We start from the raw sequence: 24,249 nt of genomic DNA on the forward strand, positions 1-24,249 counted from the left end.
ATGATCAAGATTGCACCAATTTTTTATTATTATTTTTTTTTTGGAGGGGGGGGGGGGGGTCATTTGCAGAACTGTTACGGGTAAAACTTTTGTTCTACTACAAATAACTCATCAAACATAAAAATACCTTTTTTCTATTTATCATTCTATAATTCCATACAGCTCCCTCCCCCCAAAGAAGACAATGGCTCACCAAAAGAGGAAGAAAATATTACAGATTTAAAAAAAAAAAAAAAACAATTTTATCGTAGCATCCTTGTTTGCAGGTAAAATGGGGCTGTACAGAATAGGAAAAAAAGAGAAAATCTAGCAAATCCAGAAAAAAAAAAAAAAAAAAAAAACCATAAAAGCAGAAATTACCATTTTCTGACGACAAGGGACTCGAGCTCGCATCAAGGTCTCTGCAACTGTCATGCCACTCACCATCAGCTTTCCACTTCTAATGGACCAACCATCCGAGCACAGACAAACAAGGTAGCACACAACATGGAGAAGAGATGTGGGGAGACTAAGCAAATTGTTTTTCATGTTGTGTGTATGTATTCTTTTCCATTACCTTGGTGAACCTACAAAGACACTTGACATTTGGGATTTACACATAAGTCTCCCATGAAACAACATGACCAAACTATAGGTGAAATTGTGGCTGCAACTGACCACTAATAAAAAAGAACCCCAATAATCCCTTTACATTGAAAAACATGCATTTAAAAGGCTCGAGAACTTTTCCTCTTCATTTTGCATGGCTTTCTGGTGCTTATCCATCAATGGTATGGCTCAATATCATTTCCTGCATAATTAAAGAATAAACACGTGCAAGCAATCCATAAGTGGTAGAACCTAACAGCAGAATCTAGTCATCCTAATAGAATCTAATAACATAAGAGAGCTGCTATTGGCACCCCAACTTTTATTTGTTACACCCCAATTTTTAAAAAAATAAACCAATGTTTGAGAATAAGTAAAAAAGTTGGGGTTGTCAATCGAAACTCTACTTTTTTTCTGTTTTTTTTTTTTTTAAGATTTCTATTTGCTAGATTAGGATTTTATATGAGCCTGACCCTAATGATTGTAAACAACTGCTGAAGTATTTTGAATGTGTTATAATGCTTTGTAATGTTTAGGTAATAACTTGAACCGAACTTTTGCAACGTTCAAATGGTGTGCTTTAATCTTTAATTTGGTGGTAAATAATTTGGGCTTAGACCCATAGCTCAGTTGGTTTGACACATTGCAAAACAACTTTGAGGTTTGTGGGTTCAAGTCCAGCATACCTATCTTAAAAAATTAAGAAATTGGGTTGTAATAAGTAAAAGTTGGGGTGCCAATGGCAGCTCTCAACATATATGAATAGAAGGAATAACCTGATCGCACACGGGGCACATGTCACTTCTTTCCATCCATTCAAGAATGCATGAAAGGTGAAAATGATGTTCGCATTTGGTTACGATTCTAGGATTCTCCACATCATACTCTGCAGGGAGGAACACATATTTATCAGCTTAAGGTTACGATCAACAGAAAATGTTTGCATTTGGTTACGATTCCAGTAATCATTTTGAAATAAAAGAGTCTGCAAACTGTACCTTCAAGGCAGATGGGACAATCCTCTTCTTCGTTTGTTGAAACAATTGGTTCACTCAACTTTGAAGGTTCAACTTCAGATACCTCTGAGGATGGAAGCACAGAATCTGCTTCAATCTTGCAGGCTGACTCCTTAAGACCTTCACAACTAGCCAATGTTTCAAATGAACTACCACTTAGTGTTTCTCCTACAGACTCGGATGCTGCATCAATCTTGTTGCCACTACTTTCCTGAGTGCTTGGTGGTGTCTGCGGACGTCCCAAATCCACATCATATGGCATCGGTGCAGGAGGTGCTCGGTAGGTGTCAGGTGTTGATGTGTCAAGGTTGGTATCAACAAGTAGTCCAGCAGAGAGTGCTGAGACTTCATGGGAGGATGATAAAGGCTCCCGCTCTTCCAGACCTTGTGGGCACTGCAAAACGTGAGTTGAAGATAAAATAATACAAAGAATACCCAAAGAAAGAACAAAATCTCACCCACAAAAGAGAGAGAGAGAGAGAAGAAGAAGAAGAAGAAGAAGCTTTTATTGGTACCTTAAACCCAGAACAATACTTCCAGTAAAACAAAAGAGAAGTTAATTCAATTTGAAGAAAAAAAGTCCATAAACTCTCATGTTACCCCAATTTGAGATATAACCGCTATCATGTAATTTATGCTAGACAACTGCCTTCGAAGAATATCAGAGTGGTACTGTTCACCTTTGATTCAGTCATAGCTATTAAAGCTGTTGCTTACGAACCTAGGTAGCCGATTCATGACAGAGATTTTACCACCTCACTGAGGTGACACCTTCACAATGTAACACGAAGCTATAAATGGATCCCCAAACATCAAAATTGGACCCATCAACTAGGAATGTGCCTTTTAAGTCTCGAACTCGAGTTTTCGCAGATAAAACCCATGGTCCAAACTCCAAACATGTCCAAGTGATCCATACTAGGCACCAGGCCCACACACCTAATAAAAGGGGTCGGCCATGATCGGACTAATAAACCCCACCAAAACAGGTTGATCCAAGAAATAAATATAGTGATTGCTCCATTGAATGAGAGTAACAGAAATTTGTATCACAATTATTTTCATCAAATCAATCAAAATCATTTGTTATCTTGTTTAGCACATCCTAAGGTAAAGACATGGAATTTGCAGCCAACAAAAACATGAACAATTTGATGGAATTGTTGATTATTGTCCTGTCTGGTGGTAGCATCATTAAACCAAGTTGAGAAATAAAATAAGTTGGCTGATTCCTGTAGTCTAGAGACTAGGAATCTGATCAGAAGTTGTAACTGAAGTTCAAGGTTCCACCATACTCATGAAAAGCGAAAGAGAAAGTAAGCAGAAAATAAGAATTACCTAAATTAAAATCAGTAAAAGTCATAATAATCAAAGTTTAGGATCTTGCCTTTAGGCAGTGTTTCGATCAAGATAGAAAAATTGAAATGGTCTCGACCATAACATTCTATTGTTTGTTCAGGATTTGGCTGAAACCAGAATATTAGGCCAAACGTTTTCTAAAATGACACAAAGTTTTGAACCATGCCCATAACCAATAATGTATAAATGAAAGCTGAAAGAACACTCAAACTCATTCAAAGATGGATGAGATGCTCCAGTTCATTCAATTCACAGAAAAAATTAGTACCGGGTAGAAAAAGCAACAAACCATGTTTGAGGCATATTGATAAAGTTAATGCTAATTTTCTAAAGCCAAAATAATTAAAATTTAGTGACAAAGTCAGCATAATTTGCAGCAAATGGTACAAGAGGTGCAACATATTATGTGTGGGGACAGAAAGCACTGACATAATAGTATACTGGTGTCCCATCCACTTCTCTTCGGGAAGAACAACAACAACAACCTCCCATTCTCTTCACTTATCTTTGCTACCTGCTTGAAAGTGCTAGCACTTGGTACATAGTTTCCTGTTCCACAGTAAGAGAGAGAAATAGCAAGCAAACAAACGATAAGAAACGTATTCCTCAAAGTGCAGATTATAACGATTCCCGAATAATATTTGAAGCTACACTTCAGGAAGCACCAAAATTCTAACTAGCTAAGAAAATCATTCATAAATAGAGAAATAAACGGTTTCAAAAGACAAATGTACACGGACAACAAATGCATGCCAAAACAAGTAGGAAGTGCCAACTAAGATGTCAATATTCCGGAATAACAACCTTAAGGCAGCTACCATCAGCAAGCATATCACCAAGCATATCACCAAGCAATAACTTATCACTTGCAGATCAAAAAAACAGATGAATCTGGTTATTTTTCAGATTATAGGTATAATTGAATCTTCTCTGCAGTGTTACAACAACACGAACTTGACATAGATCTGCATCATTTTAGTTAGCCCTTTTTGTTCACCACCAGTGACGCACATAGACATGAAATTGAGGTGTTGAACATGGGTAAAGACATTTTTTGAAATGAGTAGGTAACACAGACTGATAATGGCTCTAACAGTTTTATGGGAACTTCTACTATCACTGATGAAAGCACTTATCTGAAAAACATAATATGGTCAGAATACCACATATAATGATTACCTTGCCTGACTTGTATTTTTTGTTTTGTTTATTTTTTTGAAACATAGTAATACTAGACCAGTTGAACCTTTTTCCTAGGTTCAAATTAACAATTATAGACCGAACAAAATAAGGAATTCTAGCCATTCACAGAATACAGGCATTTAACTTGTTCCCAGGTGAGATCAAAGATCTTTCAACGCATTGATTTCCTACTAAAGAAACTGGGCTTCTATCAGGAGTTTTGTTTGTTGATTGATGTGAAAGGGTCAATGAAATATGAGCTCGCGTTATGCGCCCAGCAGAAATTACTTGTTTTTCGAGACCCCGTTATAAGTTCTATCCATATACGTTCTGATCGCCAGTTCATACTAAATCCAGTTGCATTTTATGGGAATTGAGAGAATAACCCAAATCAAAATGAATTTGACTTTCCTGTTTTTTTTTTCTTAGCAGAAGATCATTTTCTCATGGAATTAAATTTAAACCGCTCCCAACTGCCCAGGTACCCTACACTAAATTTTGAATTTAGTTCTCCAAACAAGACTCACAGCCTGTATTCACAGAAAACACCCGAAACTACCACATAAAAATGATGTTGAGAAAACTTCTACTAGTTTCAGATATCCATGAACACATGCAAAGGATGCTCGAGCATATTGTTGGTCGGAGAGGGGAAACTTAAATTTCCATGATGGACCCAAGTCACATGCCAAAACAATGAAGTGAACTATAGCAAGTAAATATCTATATTCAGAATAATTTATTATTCATAAACTATCTATTATTCAGTTCTGATAAAAAATTTGAAAGAAAGCTACTATTCTACATCGTGTTAAATAATTTGAAGCTAATCTATACAACATAAAGGTTACAAATGGGAGAAACTCAGACTAAATTTCTATCAGTTCAACATTCTAACTAAACAATCCCAACCCATAATATTGTTCAAGAATTTCCACACAGTGACTTTCAACCAATCCAAAAGAAAATATATTCACTTTCTGTAAGGTCTTTAATTTATTCCCTGAATACCTAGCGATGTTGGTCTGTAAAATGACTCGAGGTCACCCCAAAAAGAATTTATGCAAAAGAAAGAAATAAATAATAATAATAATAATAACCTTTAACACAATAATTTATTATTTTCTCCTCTTAATTTTTTTCTCATAAATCTTTTCACAATTCCATTTAAGCACTTTCATTTCACAATTCCATCTTGCAACTCCAGTCTCATATATGTCCTCTCTAAGTTTACTCTATCAACGATATTTAAAATTACTCGACCATACAAACACTTATTGGTTCTCTAAGACAGTTATCTAACATGTCCAACTTCTTATAAGAAAATAAAACCTAAATTTTCCATACAACCAATAATCAAACAAACTAGTTCTCTAAGACAGTTATCTAACATGTCCAACTAGGTATAAAAATATAAGCCTAAATTTTCTATTTAGTCAATGAGCTTACACCAAACCCAGACCTACCAAACATATTTCCTTAGCAGCAATTTTATTTCAAGTAAAACATTTGGCCAACCACTAGCATCAACAGTTTCCTCCTTTTTAGGGGAAATTGCATGAAAGCCCAATCGCTTCAAAGCCAGGAAGTTAAACCTTTCTTGACTAAATCCCTAGAGTTAACCGACAAATCACAAAATAAAGCACAAAATTAAAAAAAATATATATATGCAAACTTCAGCCAAAGAGTATCAAAAGTTGATAAACCCTAAAAAATAAAGCAGCTGAAATCTACAAGCTTATAGGAAAATTTTCCAATTCACAAATTAGAGAACGACCCAAAAATCTCTGGTTCGCTATATATACTCCAAAAAATAAGAAGAAATCGATCTAGAAATTAAATCGAATCAGTAAACAAGACTACAAGACAAACATCGAATTTACTTACCTTATTAAATCAGAAACATTTAAATTCGCACCGAAAAAAAAAACTAATTGATCTGAAATTCATAAATTTAATATTAATCCAACCAGATTCAAACTGCTTAACAAGAACAGCTTTCAGATTCTAAAAATATGCAATTTTTCAACTGTTTCAGCAAGAAAAAAATAAATCCACAAATAAAGCATGAACCCTAACTACATAATCTAATTAATTAATTAATTAATTAATTAAAAAAAATTAAAGAAACAAAGATTTGTCAATCAAAAAACAGAAATTAATCAATCAAAGTTCAGAGATTAATCAGTAAGAAAAGAGATAGAAGTGGAGATTGAAATCATTACCTCTCGACCTAACAAGAAATCAAATTTGCGAATTTTGATTCGATCTTGAGAACTTCAACAGAGAGTATCTTTCATCCCCTCGTTTCATGCGAGGGGGAAACGCGTCATAGAAGATGGAGGGGACTTTCCATATAAATATGAAGGAAGTTGAGGGTATAAAAGTTTAAATGGAATCTTTTAAGTGTGAATGGGGTGATGATATGGTGCTACAAAAGATATGGAGATGAGTAGTTGTGAGAGTATCACTCACCATTGTTTTATGTCTTATAGGTTGTGGTCTTGCACATCTTATCATGATTGGTAGATTTGAATTTTTCACGACTCGGGTGAGTCATCTTGGTATCATTCAGTGCGATAAATAAGATGTCTCAGACGATACTTTAAAAATCACGGCCGAGTCAAACAAGATTTTGTAGGTTTTAATTAAAATAATTAAAAAAATATATAGAATTTAAATACTCATTTTGTAAATATAATATAATTTTATAACTAAACATCTTCTAATTTACCTTATTTTATTAAATTATTTTAATTTAAATATATGTAAAATCAATCATTTTAAATCGAGCTAAATGGGTTGTCTCAGTCAATACAAGTTGACTTGTCTTAAACAATTTGATCTTGTCTATGGACAAGACCAGACATCAAACCGAGTTTTGAAACCATGATTGCAACTAGTAATTCATAAGATTCATAGACACAAAATGAGGGTATTGTGGTTGGTGGCACTAAACCATGTGATAATGTTTCTTCAAAAAATTAGATATTTTCAATGGAGTCCTTCGTTGGAGAGGATTTTGTTTCAGGGTTAAGTGTATCCATGTTCAAAAATATCTTAGATAGAGAACGTCTTCAAAATATAATATATTAATTTAAGGGATTGAGATTTACACTCGTTAAAATAAAGATTCCAAGAATTGAGATTTATCCTAGAGATATGTGATGTATTATTGAGATACATGTTTTATTCTAACTATAAGATTTCGTATGTTAATGGTCCGGAGTACAAGTTTATGTATGAGTGTAGTTTCACAAGTTCGTAGGTCTCGACCCTAATTTTATACGTCTATCATATATTTATTTTTATGAGTCTTTCAATTGTATACAAACATCATTTATTTATAATTCAATTATATTATCTTAATTTGCTTATATTCGATAAAGTCATCAAAAGTTTATACCTCAAAGTCTAAAATCCATCTTCACCTAATTAGCAACTAAACATGTGCTTGTTTATCTCAAAGAGTCGTGATAATCTGATGCCCCCACCCCCCACTCTGACATATGCCCCCATCATAGAACTGTAGATCATTTGTCTTGGGATACACATGAAAATTATGATTCTATGTATCCTAAGATAAATAATCTACAATTATGTGATGGGAGCGTATGTTAGAGGGGGTATAAAAAAATCATTAATTTTTCTTAAATAAAAAAATAATATGATAGAGTGCTACATTGACTAAAAGAAGTCATGCATGATGATTTCACATAGTCCAATAATGATAATAATAAACAAATAGGTTTATATAAGCACACCAACAATTGCTTTTGCCACCCATAGAAGAAATTCTAGATCTAAGTTTCTGAAGAAAAAAAAATGATTATTATTTTTAAATATATAATATAGAAGAAGGAAAATGAAAGAAAGAAAGAAGAAGAAGACAGCCAAACTAAATTTATTCCAAAGTCGGTCTCCCACTTTTACAGCTATTCCCATTAGAGTTAGGGAAGAAATTTCTTTACCTTAGTAGAAATCAAACTTGAAAAACTCCCAAAAACAAAAGAAACAAAGGGACATAATCACTAAAAAAATAGGGTAACTAAAACAAAGGTGAATAATTGCTAGTTGCCATCACAATCAATTAATGGAGTAGGGACCCATTCATTCCAAAAGGAGAATGACTATTGGTACAAATTGTATTAGACGTTATTGTTGGTTTAGGAGAATATTTTGAGATATCCCTATGTTTTCAAACTGATGACATGTCCTTCTTTTTTTAAATATTAAAACCAGTCATCGTCAACCTTAAGATTCTATTTACTTCAACCTTCAAACCTTGATGCAACGAATGATTTTAGAAAAGTAGAAAACAAATAAATTTTGGGTATTTGAAATCAAGGTTTTCGTTTAAAGGATAAATGTGATATTTAAAATGATGGAGTCAAAAATATTAAGATTCAATAGTTTAAAAGAAATTTATAGTAGAAGTTAAAGCATGGTTTCAATTCTCGTTTGGGATTGAGATGACTCATCTAATACGTCTCAGTATGGTCCACCAACGAGACAAATAAACAAGTCAAATGCATTGGATGAGATTTAAAACCACAGTTCATTTTTCTCATTGTTGAACGAGATGACTCAAACATATCGGAAAACTCATTCGAGACAAGACTTCAAAATGAGTTTAAAGTTTTGAGGGCCTTTAGGTCATTTATTATTAGACAGTAAGAAAAGACCGAGATCAAGGGGGTTAGTCATCAATTTAAAAAACACAGGGGTAGCTCAAATATTCACCCAAACGTAGAGAGCTATTTCTAAAATACCCACTATTTAATGGGTGTAATTTGGTGATCTTTTGACTATATTCTATGCTCCCTTCTAAATTCCTCTCAAGGTCCATCTTCACTATTCGTCCCAAACGTCATTTATCAGTCTCAGCTCTCACTTCCAGAAATGGCGAAGAACGCAAAAACCCGTCTCAAAAAACCCACAAATCTAATCCTTCTCAACAATTTGGAGCTTCAATGGAGAATTTTGAAACAATCCATGTCGATGAATCCCACTTAAGCGATTCTTTTTGCTCAAACGCCTTGAAAATCTCTGCAAAAATGGGTTTTCTTCCTGAGGGGAAACAACTGCATTCACATATTATAAAGTTGGGGTACGATCACAGACAATCCATCCAAAATCAGCTTTTGAATTTGTATGTAAAATGCAGGGTGTTTGATGATGCATGTCAGTTGTTTGATGAAATGCCTGAAAGAAATGTTGTTTCTTGGAATATAATGATATCTGGGTTAGTTGGATTTGGTTGTAATTTTCGGTCGAGCGAGAATTTGGGTTTTTTCTGGTTTAGGAAAATGTTGATAGACATGGTGGAGCCTAATTATATAACTTTTATTGGTTTGCTTGGCCCCTGTATTGAGCTAAATGAGATTAAAATTGGAACACAGCTGCATTGTTTTATAATTAAATTAAAATTCGGTTCAAATCATATAGTTGGTAGTGCTCTTGTTGATCTATATGGAAAATGTGGTTTAGTGGAAGATGCACGACGGTTGTTTGATAGGATATGGTCGAGAGATTTGGTGTTGTGGAATGTGATGGTGTCTTGCTATGCTATAAATGGTTTGGGGGAAGAGGCTTTTAGAGTTTTTGAGTTGATGCAGTCTGAACGTGTAAAGGGGGATGACTTTACTTTTAGTAGTCTTCTTAATTGTTGTGGAACTTTGGGTTCTTGTGAATTGGGGAAGCAAATTCATGGAGTTATTATTAGATTGTCCTTTGATTTAGATTTTCTTGTTTCTAGTGCACTTGTTGATATGTACTCAAAGAGTCGTAATATAGTCGATGCTCGCAAAGCTTTTGATGGGATGGTCATTCGGAATGTTGTCTCATGGACTACCATGATCGTGGGTTATGGACGGAATGGTGATGGTAAGGAAGCTATGGTACTTCTAAGAAAAATGCTTCAAGGAGGTCTCGATCCAGATGAGCTAACATTAGCTAGCATTCTAAGCTCTTGTGCCAATTTGGCTGCCGTTACCGAAAGTATTCAGGTTCATGCTCATGTCATAAAATATGGATTGGAAGCTTTTTTATCAATCGGAAATGCTCTTATAAATGCCTATTCTAAGTGTGGGAGTATTGCTAGTGCAGTTCTATCATTTAGTTTGATCAAGAATCCCAACCTTGTCACTTGGACGTCAATGATTGGTGCCTATGCTTTTCATGGTCTGTCCAAACAAGCTATCCAAAATTTTGAAAAGATGTTATCCGAAGGGGTGAGGCCAGATCGGATTGCATATGTTGGGGTCCTCTCTGCATGTAGTCATGGGGGCCTTGTCGACGATGGGTTTCACTACTTTGCTTCAATGACGAAGGATCATCAAATTTTGCCTGATTCGGATCATTATGCTTGCCTGATTGACCTTCTTGGAAAATCGGGTCAACTGCAAAAGGCTTACGACATTTTGACTAACATGCCCTTTGAAACTGGTGCGAATGTCTTGGTAGCATTCATTGGTGCATGTAAGGCGCATGGAAATATAAAATTGGCAAAATGGGCAGCAAAGAAGCTTTTCAAGTTGGAGCCTGACGATCCTGTGAATTATACACTCATGTCTAACGTCTATGCTTCTGTAGGATGTTGGGTTGACGTGGCAAGAATGCGTAAAATGATGAGGGATCATTGTGATTACAAGGTTCCAGGTTGTAGTTGGATGGAAATAGGTGGTAAGGTTCACACATTTGTATCTGGAGATAAATCTCATATACAAGCTACTGAGATGTATATTATGTCGGGATTGTTGGTTAAGCGGATGAAGGAGGAAGGCTACATGTATAACTTAGATTCTTAGTTCAATACAGCTGATAATGGATTTCTGCTTGACTTCGTCAGCTAGTTCTGGACCTCGTAGTCTGGTGGTGATCAATTTTAGTTATGGTTGTTTCCACATTTCCATACTCCACATTGTGGTATGGAGATCAATTGTGCTTCAAAGTCTGGGGGTAAGAACTAGCAAGGTCTTTGTAGATGCATGCATGAGTTATTTGTTTTACTATACTACTTTAAAGTGTTAATTTCTAGTTGTGTTCTACGTGTTCATCTTATCTTTACTATATTTTTTTATGGATAAGCTGGACTTGAACACACGACCTCAAAGTTATTTTACAAGTGGTTCGTCACCACAATTTAAGTGGCCATAAATGCCCCCACTTTTATATTTAAATTTAGTATAATCAAGGTTATTTTAGTAAAATACAAAGAAAATTGCAACCCATGACCTTATTCTCATGTTGCTTAGTTTTCAAAGTTACAAAAGTATCATTTTTTACTATGTAATCTTCAAAACCAACTGTAATTAATATTTTAAATCACAAATAAGCCCTTCAGAGACTTGTGTTTGAATGCCACCTTCTAATTTGCTATAACATGAAATAAATTTATAGATTACCTTATGGGTCTGGTTTCTTTTCTCAAAAAGAGAGACATGGATCTGAAACTTCCAAGTTGATTGTTGTGTTGTACTGTTGTTTGTGTCCTCAATAACAGTTGAGAAGTTTGTGATGTCATGTTATAACTTGCAGGTTATTTTACATGAAGACTTCCTCAGCTAACGTAAACATATAGAAGAGTTCTCTAATGGATCAGTTTAGTTCATGAATCTCGTTCCATTAGTGCATATATACTAGTTGAGGTAAGCATCATAATTCTTTATAATCAAGATGACAACATTCATTTTACCTTATAAGTCACTCGCATATTCCGTTTTTTTCCCATTTTAGACAGAATTGAATGGAGAAACGTGATTCTTTCATCCAACCCCATTTTTGGGGGGATAAGGCCTTGGTGATGATGATATTCAGAGATGGGAAAAGCGAAAGTTTATTCTTAGGTATGCAAGATGATAACATTTATCTTAATAACAAGTTACTTCAGAATTTTCCTTTTATTCTTTTTCAGATATTCAGAGATGGAGAAAAGTATTACTTTTTATTGGGCACTTCTCATGGATTTCTATCAATAACAACTTGTGGAAGGATTTCATCAATTCAGGTTTGATTTTAATGCTTCAATTCTTTCCCATTTTGTACAAGAAAACAAAATTTATCCCTTTTTTTTCCTGTTTCAGATATTTAGATGTATGGAGAAACATGCTTTATTAATTCCAACAACAAATTTGTTGGGTTTAGCTTTGATGATGATCATCATCAACAAATTACAAAAAATTTAAATATAAATTTTGGGTCAGGTTCCGGTGACTCATGAAAAATGACTTATGGAAAAAACACATGATCCCAATCATTAAAATGCAAAATCCAACGGTTGAGATTTATCTCCAAGATAAAAATCACCGAGAAGTGTGTTATAAAATCCTGACCTTTGGATTTTGTGTTTACATGGCCCAGATCATCTGTTCTCACATGAGTCGTTCTTCGTGAGTCATTGGAATTGACCCATAAATTTTATTGTTAGAAATATTTAATAATGGAGCTCATTAGGAAGATTTTGAAGAAACCCATCCAATCCATTTTAAGACTCAATTGAATCATCTACTAGATGGGTGAGTTTTCAAAAGATATTAATAGGGAAAAAAGAACTCTTTTTTTGGGTAAAAGAAGTTGAGTTAGCTTCTAAAAAGAGAGAAAGTTGGTGGACCATTGTACTCTTAAGAGGCCTTTTAGTTCTCTTTTTGGGATGGAAAGAGGGGTTATAATAACCAAAAGAGGACCCATCATCATAAATGATGAAGGGGAGGGTATTTTTAACAAAGGCATCATCATTATTGAAAAGAACTTATATTTTCACACCATCTCTTTCTAATAACATCCCAGAAATCCAAATCAAATAGGACGGATAGACTTCTCTAAATCAGATCTACTATTTTTTTTCATGGCTCCCTTAGTGTCCTTATCACTTTTGCTCAACCCATCATAGACATCTTGAAATATGTTAAAGAATGATTTCCTCAACTTTTTGTTTCAGGGGAGCCTTTTCATGGCAACTCTCAAATCTCTCTTACAAGCATCATCTTTATCTACCCTATTGTTGCTTGGGACATAGATATGCAAATTCTTTCAAGATGATCATTCTGGTGGAGCAAACAAATGCTCAAAAGCCTACAAGCTCTAAGAAGTAACAAGTAGATGCCCCCAATTAGGGAATTGAAGCACGTCAGGTTGTTATGCTATGCTGGGTCTACTTATTTATAGTTCTCTTCGGCCAAAGCCGAAGACTTTATAGGTAGAGTTCCGTCATGTTCTAGTCATATCTTACAGGGCTCTACTAGAGAGAAGTACCAAAACAATCACGAAAACTCGATCTAATTTATTATGAGATTATCCAAGCCTTCTGGAAGATGCAATTCGACACCGGTCCATGTGTTGGAAGAAAACTAGGGGTATCCATTGGACATGCTCGGCAATTTAATTGGCCCACACAAAAACAAGGGTTTGGGCCTTAATCTTTAGACCCAAAAAAGGTAGGGTTGGGTAAAATGTTTTCAACCCATTAATCTGGCCATGCTAGAGAGGCTAACAAATCCTGGGGCCCAGTCCAATTTTATATTTCATGTGCAGTTGGATGTATGATTTTATAATATAAAATAACAAAAACATACTATAATTAATAAGTTTATAGTTGCATGTATGATTTTTATAATCTTTAACTGTTTTTCAATTAGGATGGAGATTTAGACTAAATTTTGATAATTATCAAACTGCTCCAAATCATATAAAAAAAGTCTACGATATTTTATTTATTCATTTACAGAACCTGCAAATCAAAGGAATCGCATTGGGGCGTAGTTTAGGACTGGTTTAAGGTACAACTTGTCCATTGACGGTCTTTAGCCCAAACGAGAGAAATTGAGTTTCTCTTCCCTTCCCTTCTCTCAATCAATCAAAATTAAATGAAGAGCCCATACTCTAAATTCTTTTTTACCACAATCTTATCTTTTATAAATTTTGAGGTACCTTTTTGTAGAAAAAAAATCTGATTTTTCTATTAAAAAGTATATCATTTTGAGGTTTGAAGGTTAAGCATTACTAGAGATTGAAGTTGATGGCATTTAGGTGATTTTCACTTTATATAGAATTTAAAATTTCAGTTGGCCATCTAAAATACTTACAAAATGAGATGAATACCCAAACTCAAGATTTTGTGTTAAGTTATGACTCAATGATATAACGCCACGTGTACAAAGAAAATGACAGCTTAACCATACTACCCTTATTTTTCAACACTGGTTAGGGTTTCTTTATACATTAATGTTTTTTTGTTGTTGGCCTTTTATTCGGACCAGTTTTTTAAATTATTGTTGAAATTTCAAACATAGAGATGAAACGGACGTTAAAAATGAAATCTTTGCTGTCGACCTATCAACATCACCATATCTGTCTGTAGGGACTACCGTATCTCGTGACACCAAAAGAAAATCCCCTAAAATTTGCATAAATAATAATGTCAACCTCAGGAGCACATCCTCCAAACAATCAGGTCCGCTTTCAAACACAATGGAATGAATCCATAACCACATCTTCGTCATTCAAATATCGAAATTGCCATCGTACTGTTAAAAGAAAAAGACATAGATGAGTAATAAACCTGTCTTAACTATGAACAAATCACCAAAGAATTGCACAGTTAATGTGTCATTAGTAAAAAGTTGGTGTGACTCACATAATAACTCTCTTTAATAATTATTATATAAATAAAAATATAAAACTAATTTTGATAGTACATGGACCATCTCGAGATGAATTATCTTATACAGTATATGAAATATATGTAATGTGTTGGCCGATATTCATGAGCCCCTTAAGAGGACATGTGCTAACACCATTTCCTAACAAGAGGCACAAATCTCAGAAAAAGATGACTTAAATCTTTGTAGACCTAGAAGATCGTAACCAGAGGAAACTTAAATGGCTAAGTAAATTTTAGACCCGGGAGATTTCTTCCTGATAGAGGAAGAGAAGACGAAGGAGACCAACCTACGTCGGGCGAGCCTGAAAATCCCCAACATGGGATCATTAGTTGGCAAAATATACAAGAGGGGCTAGTTCTGAACACCATATCACCCCAACATTAGGTCGACAGCCATCAAAAGGATGGAACAACGAACTATGGCACAATAACTAATCAGTTATGTGTCACAAGATTGCCCAAGGGTCACAAATTGGACATGACAAATCCGTTTCTCAACCTATCGAGCACTGCAAATCCCCAACAAAAGAGACATCCACTTGCACAATACTGTTGGCAATAAGTGTGCCTCAAGTCTATGGTGCAAAAATGAGCTAAAAGGACACAATCTAAAACTTTACCTGTTCAATGAAGTTATTGTTTTAGTGTATGTGATAGTATAAGCTGCTAAAGCATGAAGAAATGATTGAGAACCCTGCAGGCAAAGGATCAATGGCGGTGGAAGAGGAAACCGATCACCCTCCCACAATTGCTCATTGGGCAATGATTAGTTCGGATGAACTTAGAATGTAAATTAATTATAAATTACATGGTTAGCAGTAAATCCTAAGAGACCCAGCAATCCCAAGAGCCGATTCAAATATATATAATTAGATTCATAGGTTAGACTGATATGATATATCATACATGCATGGGGAAATCTTAGGGTTTTTTTTTCTTCTTTTGTAAAGGTCATACAGTGAAGATTCCAGTACTACCCTCCTTCTCTGTGTTCATAGTCTTCAATCTCTTAGCTGCACCAATGAAGCCAACGATCACCTGGATCTCATCCAACTGCTGTTGAATACAAAAGACATTTTAAATAAAGAATCATTAGTGTTACAAAGAATTTTATACAAATACAGTGAAGATAGTGATAGAGAGAGAGGACCACCTGTGATAAGAAGTGTCGCTGCACAATGTCGACCATTTGTGCCTTTGGTGAACTGGGATTAGGACCCACCTAAGACATAATTCACCAAGCGTTTAAGCATATAAAATCATCAACAATGGGTACTTCTTGAATGACCCATAGCCCGAAAACCATCTTGATTAATCGTCGTGAGCCCCATAATGAGTCATCAAAGATTTATAAATATATGGTTGAAGAAATTAGTAGAACTTACAAGGTTATACCGTCTACAATATCTCCACAACGAAGAAGTTCCTAGTTTAGCCAGGTTCACCCTCTGAAATAATCCACAAAAAATCAGGGATATATAGTGCACATTGAGTTCTTTCCTTTTCCAGAGCCAAATTCTTACCAGGTGAGGTTTGTGAATGTTAGATTGAATTTCTCTGTAATTGATTCGGTTCGTTGCCTTTGCAGAAGAAATCCATGGCCTTGTGTAACGAATTCTTGGCCTGCTAGGCTTGTGAAACTCCGTACTACTGGCTGCCCAAGGACAACAGAGAGTTCATTAGCCCTAAAAATGGCTAATTTTGAAAATATTGATAGTGAAACAGGGCTTACAAAAATCGTTGTCCTTTTCGCATACATCAGAACTACTGCAGGAGTTATCAAACTCATGATCATCGTCATCTTCATTCCCTGTTGGATGTTCTAACACACTCAAGGCATTCCTTTGTAGTTTTACTTCCACACCATTCTTCAAAACCTTGAAACCCAAACATATAGCAATGGTATTTTTATTAATCCATCACCCAAAAAAATAAAGGAGATTTACAATCACCTCTTCCCTTCTCTCTTCGACCCTGATTCTCTCTCATTCTTGAAATAAGGATGATATATAAAATCCCTAATTATAAACAAAGTAGAAATAATCCAAGTTCTATTATATTTGGAAACCTTAAATATACTAAACATCCTAAAAAGGAAAATGCTGGAGTATCATTGAAATTGACATCATTTCAGACATTGCTGACATGGATGTGTCTATAGAACCTTAGATGTTTTTCATTGAGATATGAGTGAGAAGCATCTATGGTTCTGTGCACACCAATGTGTCCCAAACGATGTCAATTTCAATTTTTCTCCAGCACAACTCTCCTAAAAAATATCATCTTCATTGAGATCTTATTCCAAAAATTTAGGGTCTATTGCACGAAATCCAATTCTCCTGTTAATTCAAGTGTGTTCTTGTCCCTAAGAAATATCTTACTTTCATTTAAACCCTCATTAATACTTCCATTAATCCTGATTTAAACCCCTCTAATTTTCAACCTAAGCACTGAACTAAGCTGATTTCTCCAAAGATAGATGAATTGGCATTGAAAATTTAAATTTCAAAGTACTTGAAAAAACTATGAACAGGATGACAGGAATACCAGCCAATGCCAACCACCAAGACCAACAGCCTTCTTGACAACGCCTTGAAGCCCAACCAAAACAGATTTTGTTCGATTGTTTCCTGTAACGATAACTTTGGTGTGTCTTGGAAGCACAGATAGCTCTTCATCACCACTTTCCTCTCGGCAAGGAGACAGAATCCGAGATGAACAAAGCACTGGCTCCAGCATTTTCTTTATAATAAATGTCCCTCTGTAAATTTCCCAGTAGAACAAAGAAAATAAACAAATCCAAAACATCAGAAGAGAAGCAATGTAGCACACTTGACCCCCATAATCAGTTGGCACCGAGCCTCTAAATCAGGAAAATCTCAAATTTTTGTTGGATTACATAACATAAACACAAAAATTCAAATAATGACTAGTTAATTTCTTCTTCTCTTTACCTAGGGGTCTCACTCTCACTGGGTTTTCCAACAAATTGTGCAGCAAAACCATGGATTGAGAAAAAAATGAAGCCTTTTTTACATGCAATCTATAAAATTATTATCGCCTACCAAAGATTCTGAGACTGAAAGGGGATTTAAATCCTTTTTTCAAAGAAGGATCATGAGCTCCTTCGTGACGTCATCAAGGGAATTTTAAATGCATGCAGCAAAAGATAAACTTGATGACCAAAGTTCTTCGATTCACGCACTTGGTTTGGTGGTAATAAATGAATGGCAGCTTATTCAGATAAAAAAAATCAGATCTTTAAAACCCCCTTTCAAATTAAAACAAAACCCCAAAACTTTTTCTTTAATTTCTCAAGTTTGCAGTCATGAATCCGTTAAAGCTCCACTTAATGTTGAAAAAGCTAATGGAGTCCGCATAAATCGATCACATTTAGAAAGAAATTGAAAGGAAAAAAAAAATCTGCTACTAACTCTATTTTTTCAATATTCGATTCAGATAAAAACATAAACTTTGAACTTCACACATGCATTTCAGATCAAACCACACGGAATCCAATCGAATCAAATAAGCCCTCGCAATCATCTTCAAACTTAAATACTCTAAACTTTACAACAAATGCATCAAAATCAGACCAGAAACTTCAGTCTAACACTCAAATACCTGTTCGAACTCCTCGGATTTGTAAACGTGATCACCGATTCAGCCACAACGATAGAAATGTTGTCGATTTACAGACAAAAATCTCCACTAATAGGTTTCAAGATGCGAAAAATCGATATCCGAGTTCGGATTCAACTGAAAAATAACAGATCTAGCAGAAATCCAAGCGTTGAAGCTCTATTAAGTGTGACAAAGGTGGGGTTCGAATGCAGAATCGCACTCCTTTTCGAGAAATTTCTACAATTTTGAGATCGAAATGTGTGCATCTTGAGAGAGAGAAGAAGCACACTAAATGCTTACCAACTGCCAATGAAACAATCCACCTTCGCCGTACGATCATTCCTTCTATAGCAGTGTCGACCGGATGACTGGACCAACCTGTTAGAACCGGTCTTTGGATTCCCGCCCTAGGTAGAGAGTTGTTGAGTCATGTGTCTTTTGGCTCGGCTCAGCTTCATTCGACTCGTAGGTCAAAAGGTACTGTGTCCGTGCTGCACAAACATTACAATTAACATCATTTCACACATTCGTGCCTAAAGATCCATAGTGCTTCTCTCTTATATTTTTTATGAAAAGCATCTATGATTTGTGCACATTCACGTCAACAATGTTTGAAATAATGTCAATTATAATGTTACTTCAGCATTTTTCATTTTAGAATTGAATTTTGTTAAAGTGTAATAAAATACACTTTGAAAATTGAAATGTGAGGGTATTTTTAAAAAATTTCAATATTTCTCAGAGTTTCTATTACCACACTAACTTTTATTAATGATATCTTAAAATGTGTATTAATTTGTTAATATGATTTTAAAATTCGTTCGAGTTCGAAATGTATTGTCCAGATTAACTTGTTATAGTCCAACAACGAGATAGATAAGTCAATGTATCAGACAAGATTTAAAATCCACGTTTATTTTTCTTTTTATTGAACGAGACGTGTCAAACTATTGAAAAACTTGTCTGAGTCAACTTGATCTCATTCACATACGAGACAAGATATCAAAATGAATTTTAAAATCATGTTCTTTGATGATTTATATATGAATTATAATGTTATTAGTAAAATTTGATGTGATAATAGAATCTCTCATATTTATCTCCTTACAGAAAACGTAGGGATCAACTCCTTATTTCAAACAGATGGGGACATTTATATGGGCTAAAAACGTAACGTCTACCATGTAAAGTACATTGCCTAATGTGGGGGACATTTAGCTGTTTAGAACAGTATCGAGTTTCTCTCATTGAAGTCAGCCGTCACATAGAAGCTTAAGCCAAGCCGGTAAACCGGATAATTTTTTCAAAAAGAAAGAGTACGGACACGTGTCAGAGCATCAGTTATTTATCTATCCAGACAAAGCCAAGCAAGTACCGTAAAATCCGAACCGTTTATGTGTGAAATTTAAATAAGGGTTTGAAGTCCGCTACGGCAGCTGGAGCGCACTAAAAGCCCGCTTTCAAATTTCCGTTTCAAAAGAAAAGAAAAAAATAATAATAATTAAAAAAGTAGGACAAAGAAAGGGCCACATGCACGCATTTACTGTCTTTTGTTTTTCGCACCCCACTTTACCCTCCTAAATATAGTAAATTATGACTCTCTAGTTCCACACATTCAACACTATATTATGGACTAAAAATGTACATATTTATTCGAAAAGGGGGAAACTTTTCTAATAAATCAAATTTAAAAAAATAATTTGCCCATAATAATACCAAATTGGACTTAAAGAGTTTGTAACAAATAAGTTTAGCAAGGAAAAAAAAGAGGGAGTAGTGATAATCTAACGCCCCCCTTTGACCAACGCCTCCATCACAGAATTGTAAATCATTTGTCTCGAGATATATAAGAAAAATATTTATGATTCTATATATCCCGAAGCAAATGATCTACACTTCTATAATGGGGGAGTTAGAAAAATCATTATTAAAAAAAAAAAAAGTTCAAATGGTTATATGTGACTTGAACCACGTCTCAAGAAACAAAGGTATTAAGTTTGAATCACCTTTTAAAGACAAACGTTAGGTATTTTTCTAAAAAATTTACCTGATGTATGTGGATAGGGAATTGCAAGTGCCCAAAGATTAGTCAGGTGCTTTAAGAGGCCGAGATACCTAGGTTACAAACAAAATGTGAGGAATAACTCTAAAAATGATGTAAGCGATTGGTAACTCCGATTTTCTAAATTTGACTTCTCTTTTTTGTGTAGTTGAAAATTATAATCATCTTGATTTATACTTCATCTTCGTTGATAGTACTCTCTCTTCTGCTTCTTGATTGCCTATTGGATAAACACTTTAATTAATTATGTTTGAGTTTGTTGTAGGCTTTTATTTTTATATTATAGAAATACCTGTGTTGAAAACAAAAGCAATTGAAGCCCGATTGCGTAAATTAAAGCACTTAGTTTATTGGTCATTAGTCTTACAGCTATAACATTGGGAAAGGGATGATTCTAATTTATTAAAAAAAAAAAACACACACACACACACACACACACAAGGGGTGGTTTCAAAAAAAAATGATATAGCTTTATATTTTTGTCATATTTCTATAAATATTAGAAATGAGAAGCAAAATCCACAATATTCTCAATGTATAATTTTATAAAGAGAGGCTAAGAAGGCTTGTAAACTCTAAAATACTCTCTCTAAACATAAACCCAAATAGGAGAGAGAGAGAGAGCAAAACAAAAATTATTTAACTTTCAAGAAGGAAGGTTTGTTCATTTTATTTGTTGATCAAACAATTTTTTAATCAATATTTGATTTCACATAGAAAATTGAATTATTAAAAAAAATTGAACAATGAGATAATTGACCAATAATTTTGTTGTCGTACTAGAAAAATATTTGTCCTAAATATAAGAAAATGATTTTCTCGTGTAACAACAATAAAGCTTTACCTAAAATATTTGAGATCGATTAAACAAATCACATTCTTCCATTCTATCTTTCCTAAGTCAAATCTTTCGTAATTGAGAGTAAGTTCATATGTATTTTCACCGTCTCCAATCATATTCTTTCAGGTCTTCCTCTTATTCTTTTAGGGTTTTTAGGTTAAAGTTAAATATTTTTTCTAATTAGAATTATATTCGACTTTCGTTTTATTTATCTAAATTATATTGGCTTATTTTCTCTTGATTTAAAGAAGATGGTTTCCCATAGATGACTAGCAAATCAGATGTTTTCCAAGAATTAATTATTTCCCTAACATGTTTTGCATTGGTTGAATTACTTTTGATATCCTTGGCTTTAAATTGTCCTTATTCTCACATTTATTATAAAGATATGAGGGATGACTTCATCATATTTGGTATCTGGACTTGTACCACAAACTTGCTCCCCACATTGGATGCATTTGTTTCAGGTAAAAAGTGATCCTCATTTTTACATAAAATATTGGCACAATTAGGTGGAGCAAACTCTGGTTGATTGGCATCATGAAAACATATTGGCAATACTTGAAGATCTTAACTGTCATTGGGGCAGAAATGATGAGAGAGATGTTTTCATACTGCTTGTTCTATTATTTTATTTTATTTTTAAATTTAATTAATTAATAAATAATAAAAAGATATAAAAACCCTAATTAAGGAATCTAGAACGATCAATTAAATCAAGAGTCATGATGAATGCATGCGATAAATCATACATGGCTGACATGACATGACAAGGGCACAGAATAATAGATCTTTTTTTTCGGGATACAAAATAAAAAAGATATGTGGTTCAGTACCCTGTGTATGATATATCGCGTGCATTCATCATTATTCTTAATTCAATGAAGTGTAAAACTATAATATTTTTTTTTTTAACCTTCGAAGACTTTGCCAACAAAATCAAGTGTTGATGAAGATGCATTGTTGTGGTGGAAATAAATTAAATGTTTGTAAATAATTTGAAGTTTTGATTCTAAATATTACATATAATAGATTTTTATTTATTTTTAATTGAAAGTATTTGAATCATCTTATGTTATTCTCTTGCAAGAACTTGCGGTCAAAGATACTTTCAATTTTGAATGGTGATGTAGTCCTTTGCCCATGTTTTGACCATCATTGTGAGGAATTAGTTTTCAATGAGTTTCATAAGTAAATGGTCGTGAGAAAATGAACTCCAATGATTAATTGCACCATTGAACATGTTAAAAAGAGAAGAAAATTTTAGTTTTAGGGCACATTACAAAGGAATTGATTTTTGTTGTTTTACTCTTTTGAAAGTTATGTGGTAAGCTGATGAACCAACGACATGTTAAATGAGCTAAAGTGATTGGTCACTGAGAAAAAAAATCGTGTTCCCCTCCTCCCACACGCAATGGGTAATTTTTAGGATAAATACCTGAAGGTGGCCGATGATTCGAACTCTAGACTTCCGCTTCCTAAGGTGAAGTCTTGAACTCCTGGTTAAGTGTTGTTATTTTTAAAGACTAATTTTTTTATTTTGATTTTTGATAATCCGATGCCCCTTTTGACATATGCCCCTATCACAAAACCGTCTGTCATTTGACTCGAGATACATAAGAAAAAATATTTATGATTTTACATATCTCGAGAAAATGATCAACGATTCTGTCAGGCGGGGTGTTAGAAAATCATTAGTCTTTTATTTTTTATTTTATGGGTAAGCCGGACTTGAACCCATGACCTTAAAATTGTTTTGCAATGTGTCAAATCATCTGAGCTCTGTGTCTTAAGCCCAATGCGGATCTTAATGTTAGACTATGGTCACGATTTGCACAAGCAACGATCTTCATTTTAAATCACCAGATCTTAATTCCATCAAGAGTGTCATTTAGTCGACGGCCCATGATTCACTAACATGTGTAGATAGAAATTTGGGGTAATTTGATACAATTCCTCGAACTTGACACCCAACGAGTAAAAAGACATGAAGGTAAGGAAGTAAGATTCTTCTCAGCTCACAATTACTACTAGTAAGCAAAAGGAAAATGGTTCTTGTACCCAAAAAGAAAGAGAAGGAGAAGCAGCTTTTAATAAAGTTTGTTCCTTTTTGGTCATGTTTTGCATGCTTTTCGAAATTGGTGAAGCCTGACTTTTGTTACTCACAGTGCCCACACGATCCCACTGTTACACGCGTGGGAAGGCACCACGTGTTTTCAAACTAACAAGTAATAACCACCGTCCTTATGATGGGTTGGGATTGGCCTGGTCTGTCATGGCCCGGTTTTGCGTATTATGTTAGGCCCATTTAATTATCAGGACGTGATAGACGAAATTATGTTTTGGGCTATACTTGGGCTTAAAAGCTAGATTTGTCTGGTAATCCGGCCCAATAACTTATATTATAATTTTATTGATAATAAAAATAGAGAGTTACTATTGCCACACCAAATTTTACTAACTTCACACCATTTGCCCTTATGCGCTTTGTGAAAGAAAAAGTTTCATGGATCTTGCTACACAACCTACACAATTGGATGAACGGATGAGATGTTGACATATGGCAAGAGTCAACTTTGATGAGTCAATAAGTTATAAGAATATAAAATATTTAAAAATTAAAAATTAAAAATCATATTCATCTGTTCACATTTAAAAAAAATAAATAATTAAATTAAATATAACACACACCCAACCAAGTCACCTATAAAATTCTGTAAAGTTGACTGGGCCAAGTTTTAAACTCTAATTTAAATAAAAAGGCTTGTTGACCATGGTCTCTAAGTAAAAGTCAACATAAGTGGATGGAGATTTAAAACCTTAATGTTTCAAAATAATTCAATGGAACTTGTTTTTGTCTTTTTTTTGTTTGTTTGAATAATGCTTAAGTGACCTCAAGATCGCACACCCAGACATG

General features: G+C 34.3%; 3 protein-coding genes across 7 annotated transcripts; 1 reads left to right on the forward strand and 2 right to left on the reverse strand.

The window, feature by feature from the left end:
* Positions 1 to 500: 500 nt before the first annotated feature.
* Positions 501 to 6,527, reverse strand: LOC147393734 (putative E3 ubiquitin-protein ligase RHB1A). Of its 2 annotated transcripts, XR_015182049.1 has the most exons (6): positions 6,371 to 6,527; positions 3,393 to 3,512; positions 1,587 to 1,998; positions 1,365 to 1,474; positions 658 to 790; positions 501 to 566 (listed from the first exon to the last, which is right to left on the reverse strand). XR_015182049.1 is itself a non-coding variant. In XM_086455657.1 (5 exons), exons 2-5 carry the CDS (start codon positions 3,453 to 3,455, stop codon positions 758 to 760), a joined length of 618 nt encoding a protein of 205 aa, XP_086311783.1. In that variant the 5' UTR covers positions 3,456 to 3,512; positions 6,371 to 6,527; the 3' UTR covers positions 501 to 757. The 2 variants fall into 2 exon arrangements, 1 of the variants encoding a protein (XP_086311783.1); XM_086455657.1 differs by having other exon boundaries at positions 501 to 790.
* A 2,413-nt stretch (positions 6,528 to 8,940) lies between these two features.
* On the forward strand, positions 8,941 to 13,760 carry LOC147393735 (Pentatricopeptide repeat (PPR-like) superfamily protein). 3 transcript variants are annotated; one of them, XM_086455832.1, is made up of 5 exons: positions 8,941 to 11,105; positions 11,685 to 11,794; positions 11,883 to 11,992; positions 12,037 to 12,153; positions 13,084 to 13,760. In XM_086455832.1, exon 1 carries the CDS (start codon positions 8,963 to 8,965, stop codon positions 10,952 to 10,954), a length of 1,992 nt encoding a protein of 663 aa, XP_086311958.1. In that variant the 5' UTR covers positions 8,941 to 8,962; the 3' UTR covers positions 10,955 to 11,105; positions 11,685 to 11,794; positions 11,883 to 11,992; positions 12,037 to 12,153; positions 13,084 to 13,760. The 3 variants fall into 3 exon arrangements, with proteins under 3 accessions (XP_086311958.1, XP_086311959.1, XP_086311957.1); XM_086455833.1 differs by having other exon boundaries at positions 12,061 to 12,153; XM_086455831.1 differs by having other exon boundaries at positions 11,883 to 12,153.
* A 1,876-nt stretch (positions 13,761 to 15,636) lies between these two features.
* On the reverse strand, positions 15,637 to 18,742 carry LOC147393736 (uncharacterized). Of its 2 annotated transcripts, none has more exons than XM_086455836.1 (7): positions 18,430 to 18,742; positions 17,353 to 17,566; positions 16,538 to 16,682; positions 16,329 to 16,459; positions 16,191 to 16,253; positions 15,959 to 16,027; positions 15,637 to 15,858 (listed from the first exon to the last, which is right to left on the reverse strand). In XM_086455836.1, exons 2-7 carry the CDS (start codon positions 17,542 to 17,544, stop codon positions 15,757 to 15,759), a joined length of 702 nt encoding a protein of 233 aa, XP_086311962.1. In that variant the 5' UTR covers positions 17,545 to 17,566; positions 18,430 to 18,742; the 3' UTR covers positions 15,637 to 15,756. The 2 variants fall into 2 exon arrangements, with proteins under 2 accessions (XP_086311962.1, XP_086311961.1); XM_086455835.1 differs by having other exon boundaries at positions 15,637 to 15,861.
* Positions 18,743 to 24,249: the final 5,507 nt, after the last annotated feature.

Source organism: Akebia trifoliata, chromosome 10 (genome assembly GCF_017979445.1).
Source record: "Akebia trifoliata isolate Shusen 1 chromosome 10, ASM1797944v1, whole genome shotgun sequence".
In the NCBI taxonomy this organism is placed as follows: domain Eukaryota; kingdom Viridiplantae; phylum Streptophyta; class Magnoliopsida; order Ranunculales; family Lardizabalaceae; genus Akebia; species Akebia trifoliata.